Here is a 14,410-nt window from a genome sequence, read left to right on the forward strand (position 1 = left end):
TCCTACTGAGGCTCATCATCAAACCATTATTGTGAAGAATAGACCCTCTGGTTCACGATTGCCCATTAGAGAAGGCTATCTCAGCCACCCTGACAATGAAGACCTCGTTAGGGTCTGGCCTTGCTCCAGTGGCCACATCCCATGAACAAATGAGGATAAATGCTCTCTTGCCATTGACCTCCCACTTTGTTAGCGGACATGGGGTTTTTCAAATCCATCCTATCTGCACTCTCTCCAACGTGACAATAACATCCGGTATTAAGAGTGCAACATGCACCAAATGAAATAATGCAAAATACAGTGGGTGTGAACGGGGCAACATGCACCAAATAAAATATTTAAAAATACAGTATAGGTGTGAAGAATGCAACATGCACCAAATGAAATAATGCAAAATACAAGTAGGTTTGAACGGGGCAACATGCACCAAAATATTAATCTTACACGATAACATCGGTTCAAGATTAAGAGGCAGACAGCGCAAAGGCGCAGTAGCCAATCACAATGCACGTATTTTACACGGGGGCGTGGTCAGTCAAGGACACCGCGTTTCGATTGGTTAGACCGGGAGACCCCGCCTATCGGGCCCCACGTGACGATGCGGCTGCCTTCTGGACCCCGGACCCGGCCTCGGATTGGGATCTCGCTGGTAGCGGCGGTGACTGACTGACTGACTGAGAGGGGGCAATGCGAGCGGTGGGGGCTCTGGCCGCGCTCTTCGCCCGCGGGCTGGCCTACGCCTGTCACACGGCAGTACCGCACTGTCGTGAGTACCGAGATTCCTGTGGGGGCGGGAGGAAGGTTGCTGTGGGAAACTCATGCTCCCTCCTGTGTGTTTTGGGCCTTGTGTTGTTGGCTGTCATTGGGCAGTAACTTTATATTCCCCCCCTCCCCCCCCGGCTCACTTAATTTTCAGTCATCTTTTAGTCAGTCTAATTAACTGCTGGAATACTGTCTGCTTCTCAAGAGATGTGTAGGTCAGGTGGATTGGCTGTGCTCGTGTCTAAGGTGGGAGATGCAGGGATTAGGGTTGGGGGGGGGGATTCTCTTCGGAGGGGCGGTGCGGACTCGTTGGGCCGAATGGCCTGCTTCTGCACTGTGGGGATTCTGTGAGCTCTGCAGCAGCGTGCGCTGCTTTATATCTTTTTACTGCTGTCAAGGAGCCTGCCTTTGTCTTTTTTTCTTAAGAAAGAAGATAATCATTCATGGGCTGTTGGGCCAGTGTTTGTTCCCCGCCCCTAGTTGTCCTTGAGAAAGTGCTGGTGAGCTGCCTTCCCGATGTCACACGACACTGGGTTATACTCCACCAGATTTATTTGAAAACACAAGCTTTTGGAATCTCTGATAATGGGAACTGCAGATGCTGGCGATGAAGGGAATAGGCCCGAAACGTCAGCTTTTGTGCTCCTGAGATGCTGCTGGGCCTGATGTGTTCATCCAGCTTCACACGTTGTTATCTTTTGGAATCTCTGCCCGTTCCACATTGCTGTAGGTAGACCCACAATATTGTCAGGAAGGGAATTCCAGGATTTTGACCCAGTGACAGTGAAGGAATGGCGATATATTTCCAAGTTAGGATGGTGAGTGGCTTGGAGGGGGACTTGCAGGTGGTGGTATTTCCTGGCAGCTGCAGCCCTTGTCCTTCTGGATGGAAACTGTCATGAGTTTGGAAGGTACAGTCTAAGGATCACTGGTGAATTTCTGAAGTGAATCTTGGATGGTATGCATTGCTGCTCCTGAGTATTAATGGTGGAGTGTGTGGATGTGGTGGTGCTAATCAAGTGAGCTGCATTGTCTTGCTTTCTGTCAAATCTCTTGAGTCTTGCCACAGCAGCATTCATCTAGTCAAGAAGATACTATTCCATGATGTACTTGATATTTTTTAATTAATTTGATGAGACGTTATGACATCTCAGGAAAAGGTGGGATTTAAACTCAGGGCTCTGGTCCAGATGTGGAAGCACAACTACTGCACCACAAGAGCCCTGGATCATCAGCCCTGGATCATCACCCTGATCTGACAAGTGCCTTTATAGGTGGTAACAGGCTTTGGGGTGTTAAATGAGTTACTCGCTGCAGGATTCCTAGCCACAATATTCATATGCCTAGTCCAGTTCTGTTTCAGTGTTAATCTGTCCCCAGAATGTTATTGGGAATTCAGCAATAGTAATAGAACATAGAATATTACAGCACAGTATAGGCCCTTCGGCTCTCGATGTTGTGCCGACCTGTCATACCGATCTCAAGCCCATCTAACCTACACTATTCCACGTACGTCCATATGCTTATCCAATGACGACTTAAATGTATCTAAAGTTGGCGAATCTATTACCGTCGCAGGCAAAGCGTTCCATTCCCTTACTACTCTGAGTAAAGATGTTTTTGTATGTAATGTTTTTAAATGTCACAGGGTAAAAGCTAGATTTTCTCTTGTTGGTTCTTGATATTACTGTCACTTGTGGTGTGGATGTTAGTTTCTGCATGTCAAGCAAAACCTAATATTGTCCGAGTCTTGTTGTTATATGTTCCTAAACCAGATTTAACGCAAGGAATGTGAAGTGGCTGTACTTGTCTTAAACGTGTTGACTTGATCTGTTTCATGCAATGCAAACTATTTTTGAATTCACTGTGAATGATGTAGTCTTTTGTCTTTGTACTCAATTCAGGAGTCCGATGCTTGTCCTCCAAAGCAGATCCTCAGCTGAAAGTTTGTGTTGTTGGTAGTGGTCCTGCAGGTTTCTACACTGCCCAACACCTGCTTAAGGTAATCTTGAATAAAGGCAACCCTTGTGAATGTTATTCCGCAAAATTTTTGTATGAAGGCCTCTGCCAATTAAGCACATAATCCAAGTTAATGAAGTACACAGTACGAGGTAACAGCTTGTATTTATGTAGCGTCTTTAACATAATAACATTTCACAAGGCATTAGTAATGGCAGGTTTGAATTAGGCTCCTCTCGGGTCCAACGGGACACCAAGGTTGTGAATGGTTGGGTTGTGACTTGGACGTTTCTCTGGAAGAGACTTGGGTGGGCAATTGAAACTTCTCAAAACTAAAACTGATAAATCTCCTTGCTAAGTTAGTGTTGTAAAGGATATTTAAATGAGTAAATAGAGTAGTTTATGGAGCTTTGAGGAGTAGAATGTCCTCTTCTGTTCATAATTATTGATTTTTGTACGTGTAACTTAGTTGGTGCATCATCTGATGTTGTACTGGACCACACAGATTGGAAATGTCCTTGGCCTTAATCTGTTATAACTGCAGAGTGATCCTGTCAGTTGAGCATTGGTAGGTTTTTGCAGTTGGCCTTAGTGACTCAGACCTACCTGGAATGGGGAGAGAATACAGTAATCTAAGATTGTTGGTCCTGGTCACAATCAGATAGTTTACATATGTAGATGTTGAGGGAGGAGAGGATCAGTACTCAATTATTAACAGCATGCTGATGTGTCATGGCTTGCATACAGAATGGAAGACTCAAAAATACAGGGTAGAAGATTTTAGGACTCAGAGGTGGTGTTCAGTCATGGGAAAGGTATAGAAAAGTTTTTAGTCATATAATGGCAGGGACTATGGAATTCATTTGTGTGAAGAGACTTAAGAAACGGTAGCCTTCCCTTTTAAAAAGGGACTAAGTAATGATAAGATCATGAATGATTATGTTATAGCAAATAGAGAGGTACCTTGTTTCCAGTGGCAGGAAGGTAGGGAACCGGTAGCCAAGGTGATTGATAAATGGACTAGATCTGCAACGCAAGAACTGTTTTGGCCGAGTGTTATTGTGATTATGGAAGGGATTCAACAGTAACATTTTTAAAAAAAGTACTTGAGGTAGAGATAGTAGGAACTGCTGATGCTGGAGGTTGAGACAGCAAGGTGTAGAGCTGGATGAACACAGCAGGCCCAGTAGCATCAGGAGCAGGAAATCTGACATTTTGGTTCTGGACCCTTCAGATATATATTTGAGGTATATATTTATGGAACATAAGGAAAGGGTAAGGGGCTGGAATTAATTGGATAACTAACACTGAGCTGGCGCAAGGTTGGTGGGTGGAATGACTATCTGGGAGAGGTAATTGTGGTTCTGAAGAGGAGGTTGGCACAGTTTTACTGGGGGGAAGCAACCAAATTATACTCAGTTCCAGTTTTCAAGTGACAGTGTGGATCTTGAGTTTAGAATTTGTGCAGGGAGTGGTGAGAAGTTGACATTAATACTCTTTGGTTATAGTTGTAGACCACTATTGCTTCATATTTATTAGCTTGAATTTATTAAAATGCCTAGCATTTTATTTAATAATGGAATCATCCAGTGTTGGCTACTTTAATGAATTGAGTACAATGTAATTAATAATGTCACTTCCAAGTTATAACACAATTGGCTGAAAGAGTTTGGGAAAGCCATTCTGACATGTATGTGTGGGTAGCTAAAATAATAGCTGAAGGAATGCATTTTTTAACCCAATACTTTGACTCCAAGTCTACAAGTTAACTCCACTCACTTACACTGGCCTAGTAGATAAATATGCCTGTGCCTGTGCCTATGTGCATGACAAAATTGAGTGTGTTTGTAAAGAATATGCTGAAAGTTCTGTGCAAGGTATATATGGAAGTCTTTTGTTTTCCACCCCTGTTGGATTTGACAGATTTTAGTAGTTCTTGTTACTTAATTTAGTTACAGGTCTGAATCTTTCTCTTTAAACTTTGCAGGAAAGACTTAAATGTTTCTGATAATTACTTCTTTCAGGATTTGGATGCCCTTAAAATTTGTGTTTTACTTTCTAATATCAGAAATTAGATTTTGTCTAAGGATTGGAGGTTGGAAGCTGTATAATTCTGTATGGTTTACTCTTCAATTTTCTGCATTATTTTCTTCACATAGCAGCAATCTGGTATCTTGAAATCCATAATTTGAGTGGAGGGGGACAGCCACTATAAATGATTTGCTATCTTTACTCTTGTGTTCCAGTACCATGAATCATCCGTGGTTGACATCTATGAGAAACTGCCTGTCCCATTTGGCCTTGTGAGATTTGGTGTTGCCCCTGACCATCCAGAAGTGAAGGTTCGTTCAGTCTCCATTTGGCATTGAACAGGATTCTGCTGCCAACCTTATTAGACATGGAACATATGCAGAATTGAAGTCTAGATGTATATACTCAACCATTACCTAATGAACCATAGTTTATTAAATGTAGACAAGAAATTTGAATGAAGATTAAAAATGGACACGCAAGCTTGCCCTAACAAATTGAAGTACTTTTATGTCCAAGTCGAATAAAGTTGTCTGACTACTCTGATTCTCCACCTCTTTGATTTTCCAAAAAAAAGCCTTTACATTGGCTTAATTTTGATTCTGTAATGTGTTTGCTGTTCCTTGGTGTCAAATTTGGTAAGATGCAGTCCCTCCATATGAAGTGTTGTAGGCTGTTGAATTCATTTATCTGCTCTCCATATGTACCTCCTATTACTTACAATTGTTGAAATGCTGCAAGATAAATATTTTTATGAATAGAAGTTGGATTTATCACTTGAATGTCTTATCTTTTGAGCTTGTTATGACTAATGGTACAGGCAATCGTAGTAACAAATTGTCCAGTGCTGAAACCTTGTGCCTCTGGTCAAAACTGTTCACAGATGTAAACTGCAACGTTATATGTGATGGTTTGTGGATGCCTGCATTGACCTAAAACATTTTAGTTATAAAATAAATCTAGATAACTTTTTACTTCAAGGACTTTTTTCTTTTTTGGAATTCACTGAGAGTGTGTGATGCAGTAAGTTGTCTGTTATTGATTTGAATGAGCACAAAATGCCTGCTTCACTACAGAAGGTAGCAAGTTTCTTGAGTTATTAATGAAGACCTGTATATGGTGATAATTAAACCCACGTCATTCTTATCTCCCATTCTTTTTAAGGCAATGATGCACAAATCTTAAAATATTCAGCTTTGTGTTACTTGAAATATTTATTTTAAGACCCACATCTAATGATCAGCATGTTTATGATATTTCCGCCCTGCAGAATGTCATCAATGCATTTACCCAGACAGCACATCACAACCGCTGCTCGTTTTATGGCAATGTTGCTGTTGGGAAGGATATAAGCATAGAAGAACTGAAACAAGCTTACCATGCTCTGATACTGGTAAGAAGTCATTAATTTCCTGAATGTTTGTCCGTTTCCTGACACAATATAAAACATCTTGTCTATGCTAACTCTGAATACTGGTCCTTGATGCATCTCTCGCTTATTTCTTTAGATTTCAACCATTGCAGTTCAGTTATTCAACTTTCAATATTGTGAAGTCTTTGTACCTGTTTTTTTTTCATGAAAATGCAAGCATTTTATTATATTGCCAGTAACAAAGTACTTGGTTATCCCAGACTTATGGAGCTGAAACTAATCGAACGCTTAATGTTCCTGGTGAGAATCTACTGGGTGTCTATTCTGCAAGAACATTTGTAGGCTGGTACAACGGTTTACCTGAAAATAAAAATGTAAGTTAATTGGAAAACTACATTACATTATATTTCAGAATGCGCTGATGATAACTATCTCCAGATTGTTGAAAGAGATAGTAGGAACTGCAGATGCTGGAATGATGTGTAGAGCTAGATGAACACAGCAGGCCAAGCAGCACCAGAGGAGCAGGAAAGCTGAAGTTTGGGGCCTAGACCCTTCAGAAATGGGAGAGGGGAAGGGGATTCTGAAATAAAAAGAGAGAGGTGGATAGAAGATAGATAAAGGAGAGGATAGGTGGAGAAGAGACAGGCTAAGGAGGTGGGAGTGAAGCCATTAAAAGGTGAGTGTAGGTGGGGAGTTAGGGAGGGGATAGGTCAGTCCAGGGAGGATGAATAGGTCAAGGGAGTGGGATGAGGCTAGTGTGTAGGGCTTGAGGTGGGAGGAGGGGATAGGTGGGAGGAAGGACAGGTTAGGGAGGCAGGGACAAGCTGGGCTGGTTTTGGGAAGTGGTTGGGGGATGGGAGATTTTTGAAGCTTGTGAAGTCCACGTTGATACCATTGGGCTGCAGGGTTCCCAAACGGAGTATGAAGTACTGTTCCTGCAACCTTTGGGTGGCATCATTGTTGGAGTGCAGGAGGCCCAGTATGGACATATTGTCTGAGGAGTGGGGGGGGGGAGTTGAAATGGTTCGCGAGTGGGAGGTGCAGTTGTTTGTTGTGAGCCCTGCGTAGGTGTTCTGCAAAGTGGTCTCCAAGCTTCTGCTTGGTTTGCCTGATGTAGAGGAGGCCACATCTGGAACAGCAGAGGCTTTGGTGAGGAAGTGAACAAGCAGATGTTAACACTTCCTGCGATTTCATAGGAAAGTGTCGTAGGAGTGTAGGGAGATATTGTGAATGGAGAAGTGGACCACACTGTTTAGAGGGAATGGTCCTTGAAAAATGCTGACAACGGAGTGGAGGTAGGTGAAGGCTTACGATCCTTTGGACATTGCTGGTGAGATGGAAAGTGAGGATCCTTACTGGTGTTGTGGGAGGGAAGGGAAGACTGAAGGAAATGAGTTGGGCCTGGCTAAGGACCCTGCAACCCACAATGGTGGGGAATCCTAGGTTGATAAAAATGGTAGGTGTTTCTGGGGACCCCCCCCCCCCCCAATTAAAAGGTAGTGTCGTCAGAACACATGCAGTGGAGATGGAGAAACTTGAAAAATGGAATGGAGTCTTTTTACAAGAAGCGGGGTGTGAGGATGTACATTCAGGTAACTGGGAGTTGGTGGATCTGTAATTGATGCTGGTGGCCAGCCTATTCCTCAGAAATGGGAATAGATCTTGAGGAACGAGGTGTCAGAGTTGGACCAGGTAAAAGCAGGGTGGAAATGGGAAGCAAAACAGAAACTTCTCCAGTTCTGGATTTGAGAGGGAAGCAGCACTGATGTCATCAATGTACCAGAGAAAGAGTTCTGGATGGGGTTAGAATAGTACTGAAACAATGAATGTTTAATGAGTGCCAAAAAGGGACAGACATAACTGGGGCCCATGGGAGTATCCAGGGCCACATTTTTTGATCTGAAGAAAGCAAGAAGAGTTAAAGGGGAAGTTGCTTAAAATGAGGGCATGCTTGGCCAAGCGGAGGAGGGTGGCAGTGGATGGGAACACGTAGAGTCAGAAGAATCTTGAATATAAGTGGGAAAGGGACTGGATGAGGTGAGAAAAAGAATTGCATCAATGTAAGGAGAAGCAAGTTCATGTGGGGCAGGAGTGGGCAGAAATCATGAGTCTGCCCATGCAGTCCTGTTTTATGGATTTTTCCACCAATCATTTCTGTCGCCTCCAGTGGGATTCTGCCAAAAGATTCATTCTCCTCCCCTTCCTTGTCAGCATCCCTTTCCCTCTGGGACACCTGGTTCATTCCTCTCTGCTCCCAATGACTCACCTGGAACCTTGCCATGCAAACACAGAAGGTGCAACACCTACCTGTTTACCTCCTCCCTACTCAACGTCCAAGACTCCAGACTGACCTCAGGTGAAGCAGTGCTTTACTTGCATTTCACTCCATCTACATTGCTGTATTTGCTGTTTGCAGTGTGGTCTCTTTTTTATGTTGGGAGACAAAACGTATTAGGTGACTGCTTTGTGGAATGTCTAATGTTCTGTCTGCAAAAAAAAGAGTTTTAAGATGTTTGCCACTTTGTTCCCAGGCCGACATTTCTGTCTTGCGCCTGCTCCATTGAGACTCCATGGAAAGTGGAAGAATGATGTCTTGTTTTCACTTGGGAATCCTGCAGCCTTCAGGACTATATGTTGAATTCAGTAATTCCAAAACCTAAACTCCTCTGTCTGTGTCTTTTACTTATCCCTACATCCCTGTCATAACATGGGCTGCTTTCAGCTCAGCCAATCCATTTTTTAACTTAGTTATGGCTCTGTTAACAGCTCTCCCTTCTCCTAAACATACTGCCGCCTTCTAAGGAACTGTCAACTAATTCCTCTCCACAGGTTCTGCCAGACCTGTTGAGCTTTTCCAGCAATTTGTTTTTGTTTCTGATTTACAGCATCTGCAATTCTTTTGGTTTTTATGCTGTCATCCATCCTTTTTTTTGTGTCCATCCCTTTCTTTTTGTGCCTCCCCCCCCCCCCCCCCCCCACCCCACATGTATACCACTACGCTCAGTTCTGAAGAAGGGTGAGTGGACTTTCACATTGACTGACTGTTTTTGTCTCCCTACAGATGCTGCCAGACCTGTTGAGTTTCACCAGCCATTTTTGTTTTCGGTTCAGACTTGCAACATCTGCAGTTTTGTTTCATTCCACTTGCTGAATGTTGAGTTAATATTAATTAATGAGACTACTTTTCAAATACAAAATTAAAATCTTGTCAAATATTCTTTTGCAGCTGAATCCTGAACTGAGCAGTGAGACAGCAGTTGTCCTGGGACATGGAAATGTGGCGTTGGATGTGGCCAGGATTCTCCTGTCTCCAATTGATTTACTCAAGGTTAGCGAATTCTTGTCTTAAATGTTATCCTGTTGGTGGCATTTTTTTGTTTATGACAATTAAGAAGTTACTAATCAGTGACTTACAGAGAAATTCCTTTGCACTGCTTGATTCCTCCTACATAAAAGGAAACAATGGCCAGTTTTGATTCTCTCTCACCATATTTATTGACACCTAGCCATCAAGTGACTGTTGTTCTAGTTTAGTGTGTTTAGCCATACAAGTAGATAGGGCGGTAAAGAAGGCATGTGGCATGCTTGTCTTTATTGGTCAGGGAATTGAGTACACCATGTCATCTTCAAACTTTACAAGACTTTGGTTAGACCTTAGAGTATTGCATTCAATTCTGGTTGCCCCATTACAAGAAGGATGTGGAGACTTTGGAGAGGGTGCAGCAGAAGTTTACCAGGATGTGCTGCCTGGATTAGAGCTACAAGGAGAGACGACACAAACCTCATTATTTTCTTTTGAGTGGCGCAGGCTGAGGGGAGATTTGATAGAAGTCTATAAAATTATGAACTGTATAGATAAAGTTGACGGCCAGAATTTTGTTTTTCCTGGAGTTGAAATCTGTAATACTAGGGAGAATGCACTTAAGGAAAGAGGATGAAACCTGAAGGTGATATGAGGTGCAAGTTTCCTGTAGTGTGGTAGGTGTCTGGAACACACTACCAGGGATGGTGGTGGAGGCGAATATGATAAGCGCATTTGAGGGACTTTTAGCTAAGTGCATGAGTATGCAAGGAATGGAGGGAGCAAGGGCAGGCAGAAGGGATTAGTTTCATTTGGCATCACTTTTGGCACAACATTGTGGGCCCAAGAACTGTATAGCACAGGAACAGACCCTCTGTATAACCTTGGGTAAGTTGTAAAAATCAACTGATTTAGGGAACAGAGAAATATAGTGGTTTGCAGGTGTTTTTGGCTGAGGAGCTGAAAAGCTGGTGGGAGGATAGAATTGCAACCTGATGAATTCAAATGTTGTTTCAGTTAATAATGTTGGAATATATATTAATGTAGCATGAATTGGAAAACTTCCTCCTGAAGCTCTAAATATTATTCCTTTTCAGAGTGTTCTAATTGTAATTTTGTGATATTTGCATGTGTATTAAATAATATGTACGTAAATACATGTATTTAAGTATTATTTACAGAAAACAGATATCGCTAGCCATGCTTTGGAAGCTATAGCAGCTAGCAATGTGAAGCGGGTACTAATCGTTGGACGAAGAGGACCTCTCCAAATTGCCTTTACCATAAAGGTATGGTAACTTCATAAAGTTGGCAACATGATCCATTAGAGTATAAATATCTTGTGTGTGTAAGCAAGCTGTTTCATGCAGCTTGGTAAGCCTACTCCTGTCAGTTTAATTCACTGCTGTTTTCCACAAACCTACCAGTGTTTTGTAATTTTTTTGTTAAAATCTGCGCTGATGACTTAAAGATAACAGCTAGAATGTTATATTTTACAACGTAGCCAGTTCACTTACATTAACTAGCTAATTAAATGATGTAGTTTATATTGATGTGTATACTATATGACTGATCACTACCCAGTGGCAGATAAAGACAGTTACAGTTTAGAGTATTTTTAGAGCCTTTTGAGTTGCTAGAGTGAAATCCAAGTTGCAGTTGCTTCGCTGTTTCCCTTTTTGTTCAGTAGTGGTGAAACTTGTAGATATCCTTGACTACTTGTCAAAAGTTTTTCCAATTTTTTGTTTGCTACTAGTGCTGATTTGCTGAGATTAGGTGAGCTTTCTAGCATCTTTTACTGTCCATGAGGACATAGGAGCTGGAGTAGGCCATTCAGTCCCACCATTCAATTAAATGATGGCTTATCTGCCCCTGGCCTCCAACTCCTAATTTGTCATCTCACCATAGGCCTCTATAGTTGTAACAAGACTTTGCCACATTAGAATTGTAAAGCTAATGAAGGCCAGAATTTTCACTTGTCATCTTAATTATTTGCAGCACTTAGCTAACTCTCTTTTTCCCCATTCAGAAGAACGTTCCAATGTTCCTGTGCTGCTTTATTTTGTCTCAAGTTTGATAATAGTCCACCTTTGATTCTTTTTATTAACATACATGATCTCTCACCTTCCAACATTAAACTATCTGCTAACTTTTTGCCTGCTTACTGTACTTATGTTACAGATTCCTTAATTATCATCCTACCTCTTTCTTGTATTATCAAGTTTGATACATTACATACTATTCCCCTCCTGCAAGACATCAATACGAACAGTCCCTGGATTGTGAACCGGTTTTGTGCTTGAGGCCACTTGCAAGTAGTTTTGTATACAAGTCAGCGCACAATGCGAGGCAATAAAATAGCTGTTTATCAGTGCAAGGAAATGTTTGCGTGTCTGATCTTCAAAATTACTAATACACCGCTATATCCGATCACATTCTGAAGTATGACTGTTCCTAAGTCGGGAAACCCCAGTGTCGACAGTGAATCGTTTGAGGTCCAATGACTGATCCTTGTGACACTCCACCACTGCATCTTTTTGAGGTTTGAAAGACCTATTAATCCCAACACTCTCTTCTGTGTTAACCAATCCAGTGCTAGCATGTTGCCTCCATTTCCATAAACTCCTACCTCGTGCAGTAACTTTCCATGTGGCTCCTTTATGAAATGTCTTCAGGAAATCCAAAAAACACTGCACCTTTCTCTTCCTGCTTAATAATTCTCGTTCATTATTAACTATGCTGGTTATAATCCTGAAAAGACAGTGCACATGGGGCTGAAAGTTTTTTTGTATTGTCAATTTTCTCTAGGAATTGCGTGAGATGATTAATTTGCCTGGTACTCGTCCATTGCTCAATCCCAGTGACTTTGTGGGGCTCAAGCAGATTGTTAAAGGTGAAACTATTTTATTTAGGACCTGCTTTTGCTTTTTGTTTTAGTTTTTGAAGCGCTTTTTTAAAATTGAAGTGTGGCTTAGGTTTTGCCCTTCATGTAAATGCCTGGAATTCAAAAGAAAATTTGTCTTCACAGCACTATTTTCTCGTGGCCTGTGAGATTTTCTTAGTCTCAAATCTGGTTTGGGTTCTTAAATTGCGTGAAAGAATTAAAACAGGATCGCACTTTTTTTATCTGAAGGTTAGATTGCTTCGTTTCTATTGTAGCGTGCTATCACGGGTGAAAATCTCACGAAGAGTTGAAACGCATTCTAGTAACTTTTCACAAGAAGAATGAAGAACCCATCTTTTTGCAGATATTTTGACAAATCTTTAGCCCAAGAAATGGATCAAATACAGGTTCTTTAATGCTCCAGGAATCCTTAAAACACTTGGATTAAACAGGTTCTTTTTGAATGACTCACTGTGGTTCAATGAGCCTCAATCCTTGAAATTGACCATTTGCCCTAAAGTCCTTAACTTGTGGTTTATCAGCCATGAAAATATTGCTTAATTGTTTTGTTAACATTTTTATTACGGTATCAAAGAAAGAAACCTGCAATAAGAAAAGATTCACAGGTGGGAATCTGTGTGCACTTAAATGTGCTGGGTGCACATAATTCTTTTGATCATACATTAACTTTTTTTAAACGTTAGGTATAAGTATAGAATATCTACACATGTGATACTGTCTTTATGGTTGAACAATCTTTGCAATAATAATGACAACAAACAATGTTGTAGGCCCTGAACAAAACTAAGTAAATGTTACACGCTTGCTGTACGGATAATGTGCATATAAAGAACATTACAGCACAGAAACAGAAAAGATGTCATTAAACTTGAGCGGGTGCGGAAAAGATTTACGAGATGTTGACGAGCCTGGAGGATTTGAGTGAGAGGGAGAGGCTGAATAGGCTGGGACTTTTTTTTTTCCTCCCCTGGAGTGTCATAGGCTGAGGGGTGAGCTTTATGGAGACTTTTAAAATCATGAGGGGCGTAGATAGGGTGAATAGTCAAGGCCTTTAACCCGGGGTAAGGGGAGCCCAAAACTAGGGAGCATCTATTTAACGTGAGAGGGGAAAGATTTTAAAAAGGACCTGAGGGTCAGCTTAATCAGACAGAAGGTGATTGTGTATGCAATGAACAGCCACAGGAAGTGGTGGAGGTGGGTAAAATTACAACATTTTAGAAGGCTTCAGAATGGGTTATATTCTAAAGAAGGGTTTAGAGGGATATGAGCCAAAAGCTGGCACATGGGATGATGTAATATTGAGGTATGTGCTTGGCATGAACGAGCCGAAGTATCTGTTTCCAGGTTGAATAGCTGACTGTACCAACACATGCCTTTCAAAACTGAAAAGCCTTTTGTGTATGCACTGTTTGTGCATCTATTCTCTGCCTATTCGTACATCTGTCAAGATGCCTGCTAAAGGTTGCATTGTATCCACCACCTCTATTTCTTTTGGCAGCGCATTTTAAGCACTTACCACGCTCTTGGAGGGGGGGAGAAAAAGAATTTTGCCCTCACACCTCCTTTAAACTTTTTCCCTTTTACCAAATAATTGACATTTCTACGTGGGAGGAAGAGACTATCCATTCTAACCATGTCTCTCTCCTACCAGGCCACCTTTTATTTATTTATTTTTTGCTGCTCAAATGAAAACAAAATGAGTTTATCTGATCTCTCCAAATAGCTAATGCCCTCCAAATGAGGCAACATTCTGTTAAAGCATTTCTGTGCCCTCTTCAAAGCCTCCATACCCTTCTGGTAGGGTAGCAACCAGAACTGTAAAATATCCCAAGTGTGGCTTAAAGTTCTATACAGCTGCAAAATGACTTGCCAATTTTTATACTCTAGGCCCTGACTGTGTTGAAGTCAAACATACATGCCATGTGCCTTCTTGATCACCTTATACACTTGTGTTGCCACTTTCAGGGAACTGTGGACTTGTTTGCATGCATCCCCTTGTATGTTAGGATGCTGGAAACACCTAAGAGTATAAACAAGGAATTGGAGCCTAAAAAGAGCTATGAAATATCCTTGGCAA

At 41.6% G+C, this 14,410-nt stretch overlaps 1 protein-coding gene across 1 annotated transcript in view; it reads left to right on the forward strand.

Moving 5' to 3' along the window:
* The first annotated feature begins 625 nt into the window (after positions 1 to 625).
* The window catches only part of fdxr (ferredoxin reductase), a 29,510-nt gene continuing 15,725 nt past the window's right edge, over positions 626 to 14,410 (forward strand). The window contains exons 1-8 of the mRNA XM_048555158.1: positions 626 to 766; positions 2,667 to 2,764; positions 4,968 to 5,063; positions 6,023 to 6,145; positions 6,385 to 6,498; positions 9,354 to 9,455; positions 10,610 to 10,717; positions 12,237 to 12,321. Of these exons, the coding sequence (XP_048411115.1) occupies positions 688 to 766; positions 2,667 to 2,764; positions 4,968 to 5,063; positions 6,023 to 6,145; positions 6,385 to 6,498; positions 9,354 to 9,455; positions 10,610 to 10,717; positions 12,237 to 12,321 (805 nt within the window). The 5' untranslated portion in view covers positions 626 to 687. The remainder of the gene's footprint in view (positions 767 to 2,666; positions 2,765 to 4,967; positions 5,064 to 6,022; positions 6,146 to 6,384; positions 6,499 to 9,353; positions 9,456 to 10,609; positions 10,718 to 12,236; positions 12,322 to 14,410) is intronic.

Source organism: Stegostoma tigrinum, chromosome 22 (assembly GCF_030684315.1).
Source record: "Stegostoma tigrinum isolate sSteTig4 chromosome 22, sSteTig4.hap1, whole genome shotgun sequence".
Classification (NCBI taxonomy): Eukaryota; Metazoa; Chordata; class Chondrichthyes; order Orectolobiformes; family Stegostomatidae; genus Stegostoma; species Stegostoma tigrinum.